The 18,120-nt window shown below is 46.3% G+C and overlaps 1 protein-coding gene across 4 annotated transcripts in view; it reads left to right on the top strand.

The window, feature by feature from the left end:
* LOC139316332 (glycerophosphodiester phosphodiesterase domain-containing protein 5-like) overlaps positions 1–18,120 on the top strand; it is a 139,669-nt gene that overhangs the window by 73,991 nt on the left and 47,558 nt on the right. For all 4 annotated transcript variants that reach the window (XM_070942998.1, XM_070943001.1, XM_070943000.1 and 1 more), the window contains exon 3: positions 16,646–16,749. In XM_070942998.1, the coding sequence (XP_070799099.1) occupies positions 16,646–16,749 (104 nt within the window). The remainder of the gene's footprint in view (positions 1–16,645; positions 16,750–18,120) is intronic.

Raw genomic sequence — 18,120 nt, 5'->3', positions numbered from 1 at the left:
GCGGCATTGCATTATGGACGTGGGCACACGCACCCACGCTTTTGGCGCCCGAGGAAAAAAAGGTTAGCCATCACTGCCTTAACCTTTCATACCAGTAATCCTTGACCAACAACCATTCCTGTAGTGAGTTCTCAGCGGCAGTGAAAAAAGTGACTTACGACCTTTTTCACACTTAACGACTGTTTTGTTGTTGTTGTTTTTTTACACCGACGGCCATTGCAGCATCCCCGTGGTCACGTGATCAAAATTTCGGGCGCTTGGCAACTGGCATGTACTCAACGACGGTGGCGGTGTCTCTCATCCCCGCTTGCGACCTTCTGACAAGCAACGTCAAAAGGGGAAGCCGGATTCACTGTTAACAGTTGTGGTGAACTTTGCTCGTAGCTTTACGACTTTTTTCACTGCCGCCGTTAAGAGAAATCGCTGCCGTTGTTAAGTTAGTAACGCCGTTGCTACGTGAATCCGGCTTCCCCATTGACGTTGCTTGTCAGCGAAAAGGGGATCAGGGCAGGGGTGGGTTCTAAATTTTTTTACTACCAGTTCTGAGGGCATGGCTTATTTTGTGGGTGTGGCTTGGAGGTCATGTGACTAGGTGAGTGTGGCTAGCTGGTCAGAGTCATTTCTGGAAGATCCTCGCACTTACGACCAGTCCTCGCACTTATGACCCGACTCATTTGTTTGCTTTTAACACTGATCAGCTGTAGGGCGGCCCTTTGAAGCCCCACAGCAAGAGTTTAAACAGGTTTTTTCCCTCTAGTCATCAGCTGGGACTCAGGAGGCAGCAATAGATTGGGGGTGGGACCAAATAAAAGGTAAGAATAACATGGGGGGGTGGGAGGGCGGGGGGGAGAACCGGTTCGGTGACGTCATATCATCACCGCTACCGGCTCGGCCGAACCGGACCGAACCGGGAAGAACCCACCACTGGATCAGGGACACTGCAACTGTCATAAATACATGCCGGTTGCCAAGCCTGTGAAGTTTGATCATGTTGTGGCCTGTCGGCTACTGGCCCCTCCAGCAGCCGAATCAAGCATAAGAGCCTTGGTGGCGCAGCAGACTAAAGTGCTGTTAACTAGCACCAGCTGCCTGCAATTACTGCAAGTTCGAATCTCACCAGACTCAGCCTTCCAGCCTTCCGAGGTAGGTAAAATGAGGACCCGGATTGTGGGGGCAATAAGCTGACTTTGTATAAAAAAGAACACCGCTTTGGGGGGGGGCAGGCGAAAGCCCTACTAAGCAGGTATATACAAAAGTATGAAGGCTATTGCTTAACGCGTTGTAAGCCGCCCTGAGTCTCCGGAGAAAGGGCGGCATATAAATCGAACCAATAAATAAATAAATTAAAGGAGGAAGAGGAGGAGGCGTTGGAGTCAGGGCCGGCATCAAGGCAACCTGAGCGCTCTGAGGGGGAAGAGGGAATGGAGCTGTCAGAGAGGGAAACCGAGGCAGAGCCTGGGCCGTCTGTCAGCCGTCAGATGGAGGGTCAACAGCCAGGTCTGGAGGTGGCTGATGAGGAGGAGGAACAGCTGGGTCCTGTGCCCAATATGTGGATGTGCAGAAGGCAGAGGAGAGGAGAGCAGTGGAAATCTATGGGCCGGTCCTCGGGATGGAAGAGCCACCGCTGCTAGCGAAGCCCCACCTGAGCTCTGGGGATAAAAGGCAGGGGGTGGAGATGAGTAAATGTGGCAGACAACTATTCATCTCCCTCCCGGAGATGACTTGTTAGCCTGTGAGAGAAACTTTTTGCCGGGACTGCCGGCACTCCTAATAAAGGAATTTTTTGAGTTCAGTTCAGAGGGTTTGTCGTGTTTGGGGAGCAGGGTCAGAACGGATCCCGTGACCACGGCAATGCGACAACGGTCATAAGTGTGAAAAATCGGTCATAAGTCACTTTTTGTCAGCGCTGTTGTAACAACAGATGGTTGCTCAACCAGTGGATTTAAGTTAAGAACTTCCTACACCGAGCAAGAAATAATTTCTTAGCCAAGAAAAGATCAGACCCACCCAGAGAATTTTCCTTAAAAGCAAATTCCTCCGTGAGAAAATTAGCTCTTTTTCTTTTTCTTTTTAATGGCTGCAGGAAAGAAAGGGTTAACTTCCCATTTTGTCTCTTTGGATAATCCCAATAATTAGCAATATCCTATCCTCCCCTCTCCAATTGAGGCTATTTATAGATTTAAAATGGGGACAACAACAAAGGGACATTGAAGGCAATGTTGCATTTAGCGTCAGTCACAGCTCTGGAACGTGTATTTTAAGCTGATTCACGTAAAGGGGGCCTTCCCATCTTCACCCCTCGCTGCAGATTTGGAAAGAAAACTGCATTGATCAGAGCTGGTTAATGAAGAAAAGGCTGGTAGATGCAGTCCTCCACTTACGACGGTTCATTTAGTGACCGTTTGAAGTTACGACGGCACTGGGGAAAAAGGGACTTTTTCACACTTAGCGACCGTTGTAGCATCCTCATGATCACGTGATCAAAATTCAGATGCTTGGCAACTGACTCGTACTTACGACCGCTGCTGTGTGTCCCGACCTTCTGACAAGCAAAGTCGATGGGGAAGCCAGATTCATTTAACGACCACGTTACTAATTTTAACAACTGCAGTGATTCACTTAACAGAGGTGGCCAGAAAAGTCGTAAAATGGAGCAGATTAACAAATTTCTCACCTAACAACATAAAAGTTTGAGCTTGATTGTGGTCGCAAGTTGAGGACTACCCGTATTTACCATGGCTGCAGGGTCTTTGGGATCATGGGATCCCAACAAGCAAACACAGATTCACTGAACAACCGTGATCCTAAAGCTTCAACAATTGCAACGATTCACTTCACCACTGTGGCCAGAAAGGTCGTAGAATGAGACACAACTTTTTTTTAATTTTTTTTTTAATTTTGATTTATATGCCGCCCTTCTCCGGAGACTCAGGGTGGCTTACAATGCGTTAAGCAATAGCCTTCATACTTTTGTATATTTGTACAAAGTCAGCTTATTGCCCCCACAAACTGGGTCCTCAATTTACCTACCTTAGAAAGGATGGAAGGCTGAGTCAACCTTGAGCCTTGGCGAGATTCGAACTTGCAGTAATTGCAGGCAGCTGGTGTTAAATCACAATGCTTTTAGTCTGCTGAGTTACCAGGCCCGTCTTAACTGACTTAACAAATGTCTCGCAGAGTAACGAAAAGTTTTGGGGGCTCAATTGTGTTCGTAAGTAGAGGATCCCTTATATTCCAGAAGCAGACCTACCACAGATTTGTATAAAAGTTATTAACTACAGTAGCTGTTTTATTCATTTAGCAGGCATTCCTAGTGTAAAACTGGCTTTTCCTCCCAGCTACACAACTCACACAACCCTTTCATTCAGCAAACCACAATAACCACAAGAAATTTCTGTTCCCTGGATAGCTCCAGGCAGCTCAAGACTCCATCAATGTGTCTGGAAAGCAGAAATAAAACCAGGATCAGCTGTTTTACTCCCTTCCTCCCTCCGTCCTCCTCAAGGTTGTGTTCCAGGCTTGTTACTTCCTCCCTCCCTGCGATTGTCAAGGTTGTGTACCAAAAGCTTGTACGCTTTTGACACTTCCTTGACGCTCGATATTAATTGTAGCTTTCGGCCCTGTTGATGCAGAGCTGCATTTTTTCCAGCGATGGGAACATTCACTCTGCTGCCTCTGCTTTTCCTAGCTAGCTGTCAGGATTTGAATCCGGAGCCACAGCCGCTGGGCTTTGCCCCCGCAGGTCAGTTGCACGATCTGTCAAGATGGAGCTGTCACAGGAGGCTTCTCCCGAGTTGTGGGGCTGCCTGAGGCCATGTATCTTGTCCAGTCCGGAGCCCCGATTTTTTTTCCCCCCATGGCTTGTCTTTAGGAAAAAAACCTTCCGGAATTTTGAATTAGGGATTTTTTATTAGAACATAGAATAACAAAGAGCCTTGGTGGCGCAGCAGACTAAAGTGCTGTTAAGTAGCACCAGCTGCCTGCAATTACTGCGAGTTCAAATCTCACCAGGCTCAAGGTTGACTCAGCCTTCCATCCTTCCGAGGTAGGTAAAATGAGGACCTGGATTGTGGGGGCAATAAGCTGACTTTGTATAAAAAAGAACACCACTTGGGGGGGGGGGAAAGCCCTACTAATACCTGTATACCCTACTACAGGTATACATGTATAATACTTGTATACCCTACTACAGGTATATACAAAAGTATGAAGGCTATTGCTTAACGCATTGTAAGCCGCCCTGAGTCTCCGGAGAAAGGGCGGCATATAAATCGAACCAATAACTAATAAATAAATAAACAAGGCTGGAAAGAACCTTAGAGGTCATCTAGTCCAACCCCCTGTTCCGGCAGGAGACCCTCTACCATTTACGATATCTGCTTCGCCTTCCCAGTTTCCTTCCTTGCCGCTATAAAATTTCAATGCATATTATTATTATTATTTTTATTTTTATTTACTGCTACGTTAACACCCCGCCTTTCTGCTTAGGGAAGATCGGCACCAGGCTGACAGTGATAAAACAAAATGCCAACTTTAATAAAGAGGTAAATGTCGAGCAGGTTTGGTGTGGTGGTTTAAGGCGCCGGGCTAGGAAACAGGAGGTGGTGAGTTCAGATTCTGCCTCAGCCGTAAAAGACAGCTGGGGAACTCTGGGCCAATCACTAGGAGACGGTGAGTTCTAGTCCCTCCTTAAGCATGAAAGTCGGCTGGGTGACTTTGGGCCAATCACCAGGAGACTGTGAATTCTAGTCCCGCCTTAGCCAGGAAAGCCAGCTAGGTGACTTTGAGCCAATCACCAGGAGATTGTGAGTTCTAGTCCTGCCTTAAGCATAAAAGCTGCCTATGGCACTTTGGACCAGTTATCAGGAGACGGTGAGTTCTAGTGCTGCCTTAGCTATAAAAGCTGCCTAAGTGACTTTGGGCTAATCACCAGGAGACAGTGAGTTCTAATTCCGCCTTAGACATGAAAGCCAGGGTGACTTTGGGCCAATCACCAGGAGATTGTGAGTTCTAGACCCACCTTAGGCATGAAAGTCAGCTGGGTGACTTTGAGCCAATCACCAGGAGACAGTGAGTTCTAGTTCCCCCTTAGGCATGAAACTAGGGTGACTTTGAGCCAATCACCAGGAGACAGTGAGTTCAAGTCCTACCTTAATCATGAAAGCTGGCTGGAGGACTTTGGGACAGTTACCAGGAGACAGTGAGTTCTAGTTCCGCCTTAGACATGAAACTAGGGTGACTTTGAGCCAATCACCAGGAGACGGTGAGTTCTAGTTCCGCCTTAGACATGAAAGCCAGGGTGACTTTGAGCCAATCACCAGGCGACAGTGAGTTCAAGTCCTGCCTTAATCATGAAAGCTGGCTGGAGGACTTTGGGACAGTTACCAGGAGATGGTGAGTTCTAGTCCCACCTTACTCATGAAAGCCAGCTGGGTGACTTTTGGCCAATCGCCAGGAGACGGTGAGTTCTAGTCCTGCTTTAAGCATAAAAGCCAGATTCTCTCTCACCCAACCCTCCCCCGTCACAAGGTAGTAGTTGTGGGGAAATAGGAGGAAAATATTGGATATATTCTCTGCCTTGAGTTATTTGTAAAAACGATAAAGGCAGGACATACATATTGTACATACATACAACAAGGTGTTGCGTATTATGGCATGGGAACCCGATAGTATCTTACTGAGCTGGCAGCCCAATTATTTCACACCTGGGTTCCTGCTCAGGCTTTGTTCATTGGGATGGACTACATTGCCCATATGGCTAGTCTTCAACTTGGGACCATTCGTTTAGCAACGGTTGTTGAGTGAATTTGGCTTCCCCGTTGACCGAAAGTCTCCAAAGGGCATTACTTGACCCCAGGACTCTGCAACCGTCATAAGTACATGCCAGTGGCCAAGCGTCTGAATTTTGACCACATGATCATGGGTGGGGTGGGGGTGGGGTACTGCAACGGTCGTAAGTGTGAAAAACGGTCACAAGTCCATGTTTTCATTGCTGTTTGAACTTTGAAACGAAAGCCCGTAAGTCAGGGACTCCGTGTATCCTTCGGGTGGGGTGTATATAAAGTCAGGGATGGCTTTGTCAGCTTCTGCTGCTTCTTGTGGCCATGAGTTCCAGAGGCCTGGCTGAGCGGGCCAATGAAAAAAAAAAAAAAAACCTCTCTTTTCCTGCTAGTTTCTTTGCATGCCTGGGATGTGATGGTGATGATGGCGGAGGGGTCTCCATCGGCTTCTCCCTGCTTTTCTCTGCCGTTCTGAATTCCTTCTGCGTTTCTTCTTCCGTGTTGGCGTGTTCCGTGTTCCTTTTGCTCTCTGCCTCCTCCGCTGACTGACGGGATTCCTCCGGAGGTCAGTGGGCTGTTCGGCTTCAGCGCCCGTCTGTCAGGAGGTGTCAAACATCACAACCCGGAGGCTTCTCTGATGAGCTGCCCCTTCCGTCCCCATTGCTCTTTTGGCCTCTTTCACTGGAGTTTTTTTTTTCCCCTCCCTCTCAGCAGACATGGGCCCTCCCTCCCTCCTTTCCTTCCTTCCTTCCTTCCTTCATCTTTCTTTCCTTCCTTCTTTCCGCCCTCCCTCCCTTCCCCTGCATCCTTTCCTTCCTTTTTCTTTTCCTTCCCTTTTTCCTTCCCTTCCCTCCTCTTTCTTCCTTCCTTCCTTCCTTCCTTCCTTCCTTTCTTTCTTTCTTTTTCTTTCCTTCTTCCCTCCCTCCCTTCCCCAACCCCTGCCTCCTTTCCTTTTCTTCCTTTTCCTTTTCCTTCCCTTCTTCCTTTCCTTTTTCCCTTCCCTTCCTCTTCCTTTCCTTTCCTTTCCCTTCCCCCTCCCTCCCTCCCTCCCCTTCCCTTCCCCTTCCCTTCCCCTCCCTCCCTCCCACCTCCCTCCCTTTCCTTTCCTTCTTTCCCTTCCCTTCCCCTTCCCTTCCCCTCCCTCCCTCCCACCTCCCTTCCTTTCCTTTCCTTCTTTCCCTTCCCTTCCCCTTCCCTTCCCCTTCCCTCCCTCCCACACTTTCCTCTCCCTTCCCCCTCCCTCCCTTTCCTTTCCTTCCTTCCCTTCCCTTCCCCTTCCCTTCCCCTTCCCTCCCTCCCACACTTTCCTCTCCCTTCCCCCTCCCTCCCTTTCCTTTCCTTCCTTCCCTTTCCTTCCCCTTCCCTCCCTCCCACACTTTCCTCTCCCTTCCCCCTCCCTCCCTTTCCTTTCCTTCCTTCCCTTCCCTTCCCTTCCCTTCCCTTTCCTTTCCCTTCCCCCTCCCTTCCTTTCCTTTCCTTCCCTTCCTTCCCTTCTTTCCCTTTCCTTCTTTCCCTTCCTCTTCCTTTCCTTTCCTTCTTTCCCTTCCCTTCCCTTCCCTTCCTTTCCCTTTTTCCTTTCCTTCCTTTCCCTTTCCCTTTCCCTTTCCTTTTCCTTTCCCTTCCCTTCCCCCTCCCTCCCTCCTTCCCTTTCCTTTCCTTTCCTTCTTTCCCTTCCTTCCTTTCCCTTTCCCTTTCCCTTTCCCTTTCCTTTCCTTCCCCCTCCCTCCCTTTCCTTTCCTTTCCTTTCCTCTCCTCTCCTTTTTTCTTCCTTTCCTTTCCTTTCCTTCCCTTCCTCCTTCCCTCTCCTCTCCTCTCCTCTCCTCTTTTCTCTTCCTTTCCTTTCCTTTCCTTTCCTTTCCTTTCCTTTCCTTTCCTTTCCTTTCCTTTCCTTCTTTCCCTTCCCTTCCCTTCCCTTCTTGCATTTTTATGTGCTTTCGAACTGCTCGGTTGGCAGAAGCTGAGACAAGTCACGGGAGCTCACCCCATTACGCGGCACTAGGGACTCGAACCGCTGAACTGCCGACCTTTCGATCGACAAGCTCAGCGTCTTCACCACTGAGCCACCTGTAAACTTGATAGCCGGCAAAAGCTTAAATATCTTTTAATTTTTTTTTAAAAAAAAATTAGATCAGAAGCTCAAAAGTTCTGTTTAATTCTTTAAGATAAAATATTGTTTCTAATTCGGCCAAATCGCCGGCATCCAAATGCAGCTTTTCCACGGTGCTGCATTCCTAAATGAATTAAAAGGAAAACAATTAACCCTGTGAATAATTAATAATTTTAATGCTAGGGGATTGTCCCTCCTTTCATTTCATCTTCGTCTAGGCTAGAACCGGTTTTCCCGCACTTACACCGAAATGGAGAATACTTGCAGACATTAAAAGGTGCCATTGCAGGTAGTCCTCGACTTACAACGGTTCATTTAGTGACCGTCCAAAGTTAGAACGGCACTGAAAAAAGGCGACTTAGGACCGTTTTTCACACTTAACGACGGTTGCAACAAAATTCAGACCCTTGGCCATTGATTCATATTTATTTTATTTTTTTTAAAAGTGTCTTTATTAAATATTTACAGTAAAATTAACACATAATAATGATTGGAAAACAATATAAGAAGTGAAATGTAGGAACACATAAACATAAGACTAAAACGAAGCAACAAACATGACTAACCGAGAGTTAAGCTCACTCTCCAATTAATATTGATTCATATTTTTATTTTTATTTTAATTTGATTTATATGCCGCCCTTCTCCGAAGACTCAGGGTGGCTTACAAGGCGCTAAGCAATAGCCTTCATCCTTTTGTATATTTATACAAAGTCAGCTTATTGCCCCCACAAACTGGGTCCTCAATTTACCTACCTTTGAAAGGATGGAAGGCTGAGTCAACCTTGAGCCTTGGTGAGATATTTATGATGGTCACAGCCTCCTGGGATCACGCGATCCAACTTTTGCGACCGTCTGACAAGCAAAGTCCATGGGGGAAGCCGGATTCGCTTAACAACCGTGTGACTAATTTAACGACCGCAGCGATTCCCTTAACAACTCTGGCGAGGAAGGTCGTAAAATGGAGCAAAATTCACTTCAGAGACGTCTGGCTTTCGCCGCACAAATTCTGGGCTCAATTGTGGTCGTAAGTCGAGTACCTGCCTTGTATATTGGGTAGAATGGGTGCAATGGGTGGAAACTAATCAAGGAGAGAAGCAACTTAGAATTAAGGAGAAATTTCCTGACAGTGAGAGCAATTAATCAGTGGAACTACTTGCCACCAGAAGTTGTGAATGCTCCAACACTGGAAGTTCTTAAGAAGAGGTTGGACAACCGTTTGTCTGAAGTGGTGTAGGGTTTCCTGCCTAAGCAGGGGGTTGGACTAGAAGACCTCCAAGGTCCCTTCCAACTCGGTTATTCTGAACTCTAAATTACGAGGAAAACGAGAGGGGAGGAGGAGAACATTCCTCTCTGCAAAGATCTGGCTGTTGGCATAGAAATCTTTTTTAATGTGTAAAAAAAAAAAAAAAGTCTTATTCATCAGATAAAGCCGTTCGGTGGTTAAGTGGGAAGCAAGAGAAGGAATTTTGTGACTCACGGAATTAAGTTGTCATGTCAGCATCGCTCAGAGCGCCAGGCAGAGATCAAAAGGGAGGAATAATTGGTTTGCAAACTCGGCTTTAAATGTGTGGCACCCTCTCAGGATGCCTTTCAAAAGTGTGTGTGTGTGTGTGTGGGAGGGGTGTCTGTAGGCCCGTAGTCCTCGACATACGACCACAATTGAGCCCAGAATTTAGGTTGTGTTAAGGGAGGACATTTGCTGAGGGAGGTTTTTTTTTGTCCTATTTTACAACCTTTCTCGTCGCGTTTCGTTAAGGGAAAATCGCCGCAGTGGTTAAATGAGTAACATGGTCATTAAGCGAGTCAGGCTTCCCCGTTGACTTTTGCTTGGCAGAAGGTCGCAAAAAGGACATCATTTGACAGACAGACAGACAGACACACACACACACACACACACACACACACACACACACACACACGGGACACTCATAAATAGGAGTCCGTTGTCAAGCGTCTGAACGTAAATCCTGTGACGGTGGGGATCGTAAGTGTGAGAAATGGTCATGCATCACTTTTTTCCGTGCCATTGTAACGTTGAATGGTCATTATAGGAAGAGTTGTAAGTCGAGGACTAGCTATAAATTGGAGCGGTTGTGCTGAAAATCAGAAGTAACTTCCTTTTTCTGTTTTTTGGAAAACTGTCGTAAAGCGGAGTAACTTTCATGCCTAAGGCGGAACTAGAACTCACCGTCTCCTGGTGATTGGTCCAAAGTCCGTGGCTTTGGGGTGAGATACCACCAGTACGCTGATGACACCCAGCTGTACATCTCCACCCCAGGCCACCCCAACGATGCCCTTGAAGTGATGTCCCAGTGTCTGGAGGCTGTGCGGATCTGGATGGGGAGGAACAGGCTCAGGCTCAACCCTTCCAAGACTGAGCGGCTGTGGCTTCCGGTGTCCCGATATAGCCAGTTGACTTCATCCCTGACTATTGGGGGCGAGTCTTTGGCCCCCACAGAGAGGGCTCGCAATCTGGGAGTTCTCCTGGATATGCAGCTGTCCTTGGAGCAACATCTGACGGCTGTAACCAGGGGGACCTTTTATCAGGTTCGCCTGATTCGCCAGTTGCGGCCCTTTCTTGATCGGGATTCCTTGTGCACAGTCACTCACGCCCTCGTCACCTCTCGCCTTGACTACTGCAACGCTCTCTACATGGGGCTCCCCTTGAAGAGCACCCGGAGGCTCCAACTGGTCCAGAATGCAGCAGCGCGGGTAGTGACGGGAGCAGCCTGGCGCTCCCATGTAACACCGCTCCTGCGCGAGCTGCACTGGCTCCCGGTGGCCTTCCGGGTGCGCTTCAAGGTGTTGGTTATCACCTTTAAAGCGCTCCATGGCATCGGGCCTAGCTATCTTCGAGACCGCCTGCTGCTACCGACGACCTCCCATCTTCCCGTGCGCTCCCACAGAGAGGGCCTCCTCGGGGTGCCATCAGCCAATCAATGTAGGCTGGTGACCCCCAGGGGGAGGGCCTTCTCTGTGGGGGCTCCCACCCTCTGGAATCAGCTGCCCCCGGAGATAAGGAGAATCCAAGACCTCGGTGCCTTCCGCCGTGCCCTTAAAACCTTCCTTTTCCAGCAAGCCGGGCTGGTTTAGGAAGAAATTTTAAATGTTTTAATTGGTTTGTATTTTTAATTTTGGGCCAAATTTATATATATTTTAATTGTTTTTTAATATTTGTATTTTATGTTTTTTAATTCTGGCTGTACACCGCCCTGAGTCCTCAGGGAGAAGGGCGGTATATAAATTTAAATAAATAAATAAATAAATAAATAAGTAAGTAAGTAAGTAAGTAAGTAAGTAAGTAAGTAAGTCACCCAGCTGGCTTCCATGCCTAAGGCGGGACTAGAACTCACCGTCTCCTGGAGATTGGCCCAAAGCCACCCAGCCTGCTTTCATGCCTGAGGCTGAACTTGAATTCCTATTCTAGCTTAGTGCCTTAACCACGAGACCAAACTGGCTGTCAGTGAATGGTCACTAAACAAATGATGGACCCTTGGAAGAAGTGGGCAGGTATGTGTGTTTAGGAGTGAGAGAGAGAGAGACAATGAGAGAGAGAGAAAGAAAGACAATGAGAGGGAGAAAGAGAGAATGAGTGTGAAAGAGAGACAATGAGAGAAAGAAGAGACAATGAGAGAGGGAGAGAGAATGAGAGAGAGAAAGAGACAGAGAAAGAGTGAGAAAGAGACAGAGGGAGAAGAGACAATGAGAGAGAAAGAAAGAGGGAGAGAGAAAGAGACAATGAGAGAAAGAGACAATGAGTGAGAAAAAGTGTTAGAGAGGAAGAGAGAGAGAAAGTGAGAGAGAAAGAGTAAGAGACAATGAGAGAGAGAGAAAGCAAAATGAGAGAGACAATGAGAGAAAGAGAGAATGAGAGAGTTAGAGAGAAAGAGAGACTGAATGAGAGAAAGAGAGAGACAGACAGAGAAAGAGAGAATGAGAAAGAGAGAGGGAGAGAGAGTGTGAGAGAGAAAGAGACAGAGAAAGTGAGAAAGAGACAGAGAGAGAAAGACAATGAGAGAGATTGAGAGAGAGAGAGGGAGAAGAGACAATGAGAGAGAACGAGTTAGGGAGAGAGAAAGAGACAATCAGAGAGAAAGAGTTAGAGAGGAAGAGAGAGTGTGAGAGAGAAAGACAATGAGAGAGAAAGAGAGTGAGAGGGAAAGAGTGAGAAAAAGACAATGAAAGAAACCAAAGTGAGAGAGACAATGAGAGAATGAGAGAGTTAGAGAGAAAGAGAGGCTGAATGAGAGAAAGAGAGAGACAGAGAGACAGAGAAAGAGAGAATGAGAAAGAGAATGAGAGAATGAGAGAGAGTTTGAGAGAGAAAGAGACAGAGAAAGTGAGAAAGAGACAGAGAGAAAGAGAGAGAGAGAGAGAGAGAGGGAGAAGAGACAATGAGAGAGAACGAGTTAGAGAGGGAGAGAGAAAGAGACAATCAGAGAGAAAGAGACAATGAGTGAGAAAGAGAGTTAGAGAGGAAGAGAGAATGTGAGAAAGACAATGAGAGAGAAAGAGAGTGAGAGGGAAAGAGTGAGAAAGAGACAATGAGAGAAACCAAAATGAGAGAGACAATGAGAGAAAGAGAGAATGAGAGAGTTAGAGAGAGACTGAATGAGAGAAAGAGAGAGAGGGAGAGAGAGACACAGAAAGAGAGAATGAGAAAGAGAAGGAGAGAAGGAGAGAGAGAGAATCAATGAATGAATGTAATAAGGCAGCTAAAATCAGATTCAGAAGCTGTCTATTTTGGAGGATGGACAGATGTCCGCCTGATCTCGTTCCCATCCTACCCGTCGCTTCTCCATTCTTTTCCTTGCCTGCTTTATGTGATTGATGGGGCAGCTTCCTCTGGGCAGGAGGTTCATTTTATGACCTAAATAAATCACATTAAATAGCACATTGTCGGAAAACATTTCGGGGGGGGGGAAAGAAAATTGTATCCTCCTCCTGAACACGATTTAGGTAAGAAGATGGATTGAAATCTCTCTCCAGGAGGCATGGGGGAGGCGGGCGCAGGGATTTTTGCTACCAGTTCTCCGAACCACCCGCCACCATCGCTACCGGATCGGGCGATCCGGTCTGAACCGGGAGCGTTTCACCCCTGCTACAAACCTTTCCAAGTTTGAAAAACGCTGTTACAAGTAATCCTTGACTTATGACCTCAGTCAAGGGGGGAATTTATGTTGCTAAGTGAAAAATGTGCGAAGTGAGTTTTGCCCCGTTTTACGACTTTTCCTGCCGCGTTCGTTAAGTGAGCAGTTGTTAAATGAGTCACATGGTTGTTAAGTGAACCTGGCTTCCCCGTTGACTTTGCTTGTCAAGAAGGTCACTAAAGGGGGAATCTCGTGACCCTGAGACACTGCAACCCGTCATAAGTACATGCCAGTTGCCAAGTGTCTTAAATTTTGACCACGGGGATGCTTGCGACGGTTGGAAGTGTGGAAAAATGGTCATTATAAGTTCCTTGTAACTTTAAACGGTCACTAAAATAAATGGCGGTAAGTCGAGGTGAGGCTACCTGTAATTGGTAAACTTGGAGCAAGTAACAGAGTTGGAAGGGACCTTGGAGGTCATTTAGTCCAACCCCCTGCTCAGGCAGGAAACCTGTACTAGGGATTCGAACCGTCGAACTGCCAACCTTTCTGATCGACAAGCTCAGTGTCTTAGCCACTGAGCCACAAGAGGCCCTCCTCCAGGTAAGATGGAGGATTGGGAAGAATAGATTCTTTTTAACGGGGCATTTTATTTCTCTGCTTGCGTCCGTAAGGAATTTTGGCAAAGAAAGGCTGCATTTCTTGCAACTTATTTCATTATTTCGTAGACGAAATGAGTGACCGAAAGGGCAGAGAACTGGCAAATTTATTAGCTCGTAAAACTGCCGCTGTTACATTTGGGGCCGAGAATTATTGTTTCCTTGAGTCAAAGCTCGCTGCAAATAAATGCTGGCTCTGGCTTTTGCAATGCTAACACATGCCTTTCAGTTCTCATTACTTTTATCCTTTTTCCCTCTCCTCCTAATAAAGACAGAGGCCTCTGTAATACTGCGAGAGACACAAGGGACATGAAATTTTAAAAAAGATCTACGGTAGCTGGGATGAGCAGGCTGGAGTTGATGGTTTGCTGGTAGCTGGCCAGCAAAGAGCCAAGAACCTTTTGAGATTCGAAGGAAAAACATGTATATTCCGTTCTATTGACCTTGCTTCTCTCTCTCTCTCTCTTAAGGAAAAGTTTGTAAAAAGAGATTTTAAAAAAACTTGACAACTGATAAAAAAGAAAGAGAAGAAAGGGTAGAAAAGAGACGGAGAAGAAAGACAAGAGGTGCAAAATGGAAAGATAAAAAGAAAAAAGAGGTCGCTTCCAATTTTCTTGGAAGCGAACACAAGCGTAGTGATAAAATTATCTCTCGCTCTGTGGTTACAAAAGGAAAAAAGACCTCTTTTTTCTGTTATTGTTGTGGCCCGTCAGCGGCCTGTGAAGATTGTAGCTGATTCGGACAGCAAGGAGGCTGGTGTGGTGCTGCGCCAGCAGCCTGTGCAGCTGGCGGTCGAGTCGGACAGTGAGGAGGCTGGAGAAGATGTGGTGCCAGAGGCGGGGATTCAGGCAGGGCCTTCAGAACCTCCAGAAGCTCCCATAAGTGAAGAGGATGAAGAAGAGGAGCCTCTTCTCGATGCACGAGCGCGCAGAGCTGCCAAAAGGCAGGAGTGGCTCCTCAGGAGGAGGTCTCCTCGAGAGTAAGGCTTGGGGCTAATTGGCCACTCCCTTAGCCTATTTAAAAAGGAACACTGACTGAAGCAATTTGTAGGGAACAACTTTAGTTCACTCTCCTTCACGTCTGGATTCTCTGCAAAATTGCTTCTGGGCTTTCTGCCAACTCTAGTAAGACCGTGATTACCTTATCTTAGAATTCTGGTAGGCTGTTAAGACAGCTCATTAACAGCCTTTGGTTGAAAAAGACTGAGTTATTTGAGTAAAATAAGCTTTGTATAGAGTTTTGTGTGTGCTGCGTTCTTTGGGGTCCATAGCTGGGGCAGAACAGTTATCTGCAGGTAGTCCTCAACTTACGACCACAGTCGAGCCCAAAATTTATGTTGCTAAGTGAGAAATTTGTTAAGTGAATTTTGCCCCCTCCTTTTACGACTTGTCTTGCCACATTTGAATCACGGCAGTTGTTAAATGAGTCACACGGTTGTTAAGTGAATCTAGCTTCCTCATTGACGTTGCTTGTCAGAAGGTCACAAAATGGAATCACATGACCCTGGGCAGTGGTGAAATCTGAACCGGTTTACTACCGGTTCTCTGGCCGCGCATGCGTGCCATGCGCCAAACACGCGCAGTGCGCACCAAATGCGAGCTGCGCACACAGTACTCACCAAAAGGATGCTTGGGAAGGTAAGTAGAACAGCGCGGTGTGATCAGCTGTGGTGCGCATGGGAACCTTTTTTTAAACTTTGTAAAAGCATTTTTTCCTACCGGTTCGGGCGAATAGGTAGTAAAAAATGCTTTAAAAAAGGAAAAAAAAAAAAAAAAAGGATCCGGTGATCGAGTGGTACAGCTGTGATTGTCTGAGCCTTTTTTTTTCTTTTTTAAAGCATTTTTTTACTACCTATTTGCCCGAACCGGTAGGAAAAAATGCCTTTAAAAGATGTAAAAAAAGGCTCCGACGATCATAGCTGTCCTGCGCGATCACCGGAACCTTTTTTTTTTACCTTTTAAAAGCATTTTTTCAAACCAGCTCGGACGAATAGGTAGTAAAAAAAAATGCTTTAAAAAAGTAAAAAAAAGGATCCGGTGATCGCGCGGCACAGCTGTGATCGTCGGAGCCTTTTTTTTTACTTTTTAAAAGCATTTTTTACTACCTATTCGGCCGAACCAGTAGTAAAAAAATGCCTAAAAAGTAAAAAAAAAAAAAGTTCCGACGATCAGCTGAGCGACGCACAATCATTGGAACTTTTTTTTTTTTTTTGTTTACTTTTTCAAGCATTTTTAACTACTGGTTCCGGAGAACTGGTAGTTAAAAAATGCTAAAAAACTTTTAAAAAGAAACGTTCCGACAATCGCGCGTCGCTCTGCTGATCGTCGGAACGTTTTTTTTTCTTTACATTTTTTACTACCGGTTCGGCGAACCAGTAGCATTTTTTACTACCAGTTCGGCGAACCAGTAGCATTTTTTACTACCGGTTCGGATGAACTGGCCTGAACTGGTCGCATTTCACCCCTCACCCTGGGACACTACAACCATCATAAATATAAACCAGTTGTCAAGCATCCGAATGTAAATCACCTCACCGTGGAGATGCTGCAACGGTCATAAGTGTGAAAAATGGTCGTAAGTCACTTATTACAGTGCTGTTGTAACTTCGAACGGTCGCTAAATGAACTGTTGTTAAATTGAGGATTACCTGTGCATGCTTGGCTGAAGAAATGCTCCGTTAAGCTTTGCGATTTTTATAAACCTTTAGACCTTCTCGACAACTTTTAAGATGGGTGGACTTCCAGCCCCAGAATTCTCAGCGACGGTCAAACTGGCTGTAGAATTCTGGGAATTGCCAAGGCCAGACTTGTCTAAAAAGTTAGGCATTATATTTTCCTTAGTTCTACATCAAGACGCTGGAGATTGAAGTTAAAAAAAAAATCTTTGGAATAGAAATAGAGTGAATGTACAGTATTAAAACCCTTCACCGGGTCCTCTTGCCTGTTGTGTGTCCGTCAACTAATACATTTCTCTCTCTCTCTCTTTTTTGTGTGTGTGTCTTCACAGTGGGAACGCCTCTGGTTCTTAATCCTCACCTTTTCTTTCTTCCTGACCCTGATCTGGTTCTATTTTTGGTGGGAAGTTCACAACGACTACAATGAAATCAACTGGTAAGTGGAAAAAAGTACTAACAGCCATCTCCTAACCCTTAGCTTACATTGGGGGAAACAAAACAGCCACTTCACAAACGCATGGCACGACATAGGAGAACAAGCACATCAGGACTAGATTCAGCAGTCCACCTGCATTTAGATGACACAGGCCACTCGTTCAAAGACAGCAAAGTCCACATTTTGGACAGAGAGGATCGATGGTTTGAAAGAGGCGTCAAAGAGGCCATCTATGTCAAAACTGAGCAGCCCTCTCTCAACAGAAGGGGAGGGATATGACATCATCTTTCTCCAATCTACAACACAGTCCTTTCAACAGTTCCAAGAAGGCTCCACACCGATTTGCACCACTCAGGTGACCCTGAGGACACAGATAAACCTCCAGGTGACCTTTAACCACTCGCTAAAAAAATGCAAATGTCCAGCTGTCCGCAAGGAGTATAAATAGCGTGGATTGATGGGGTCTACTGTTTTAAATTGGTTTTAAATTGGTTTTAGTCTGTTTTAGTATTTATTTATTTATTTAATTAATTAATTAATTTATTTATTATTTATTAATCAAATGTCTATACCGCCCTACTCCCGGAGGACTCAGGGCGGTGAACAGCCAAGATAAAATACAGATAATACAAATATTAAAAGTCCCTTAAAATTATTAAATATTTTGGCCGAAACACAGATTAAAACACCCAATTTATAAAATCAAACGAATTAAAAATTTAAAAGAGGAGAGTTAGGCCAGGCCAGCCTGCTGAAATAAAAAAGTTTTGAGAGCACAACGAAATGTGCGCAGATCCGGGATCCTCCATATCTCTGGGGGGAGCTCGTTCCAGATGGTAGGTGCCCCCACAGAGAAGGCTCTCCCCCTGGGGGCCGCCAGTTGACACTGTTTGGCCGATAGCACCCTGAGAAGCCCCTCTCTATGGGAGCGTACTAGTCGGTGAGAGGCTATTGGTAGCAGAAGGCGGTCTCGTAAATACCCCGGTCCGATGCCATGGAGCGCTCTAAAGGTGGTAACCAAAACTTTGAAGCGCACTTGGAAGACCACCGGGAGCCAGTGCAGCTCGCGCAGGAGGGGGGTCACATGGGACCGCCACGCCGCTCCCATAATCACCCGCGTGGTGGCGTTCTGGACCAGCTGGAGCCTCCGGGTGCTTCTCAAGGGGAGCCCCATGTAGAGAGCATTATGTTTTAATGTGTATTTATTGGGATTGTTTCACTGATTTGAGCCGCCCTGAGTCCTTTGGAGAGAGGGCGGCATATAAGTCCAATAAATAATAATAATACAAATAAAATCCTTCCATTCCCCACCATCCAGTCAGAGTTGAAGAAGCTTCTTGGAGGAGAAGCGAAATGTCTTCAAAGTAAAAA

This window comes from Pituophis catenifer, unplaced genomic scaffold (assembly GCF_029215685.1).
Source record: "Pituophis catenifer annectens isolate HBS135680 unplaced genomic scaffold, rPitCat1.0.hap2 SCAF_4, whole genome shotgun sequence".
NCBI classification, from domain to species: Eukaryota; Metazoa; Chordata; class Lepidosauria; order Squamata; family Colubridae; genus Pituophis; species Pituophis catenifer.
The sequence above is the reverse complement of the archived record's forward strand: the minus strand, read 5'-3'. Positions and strand labels throughout refer to the sequence as shown.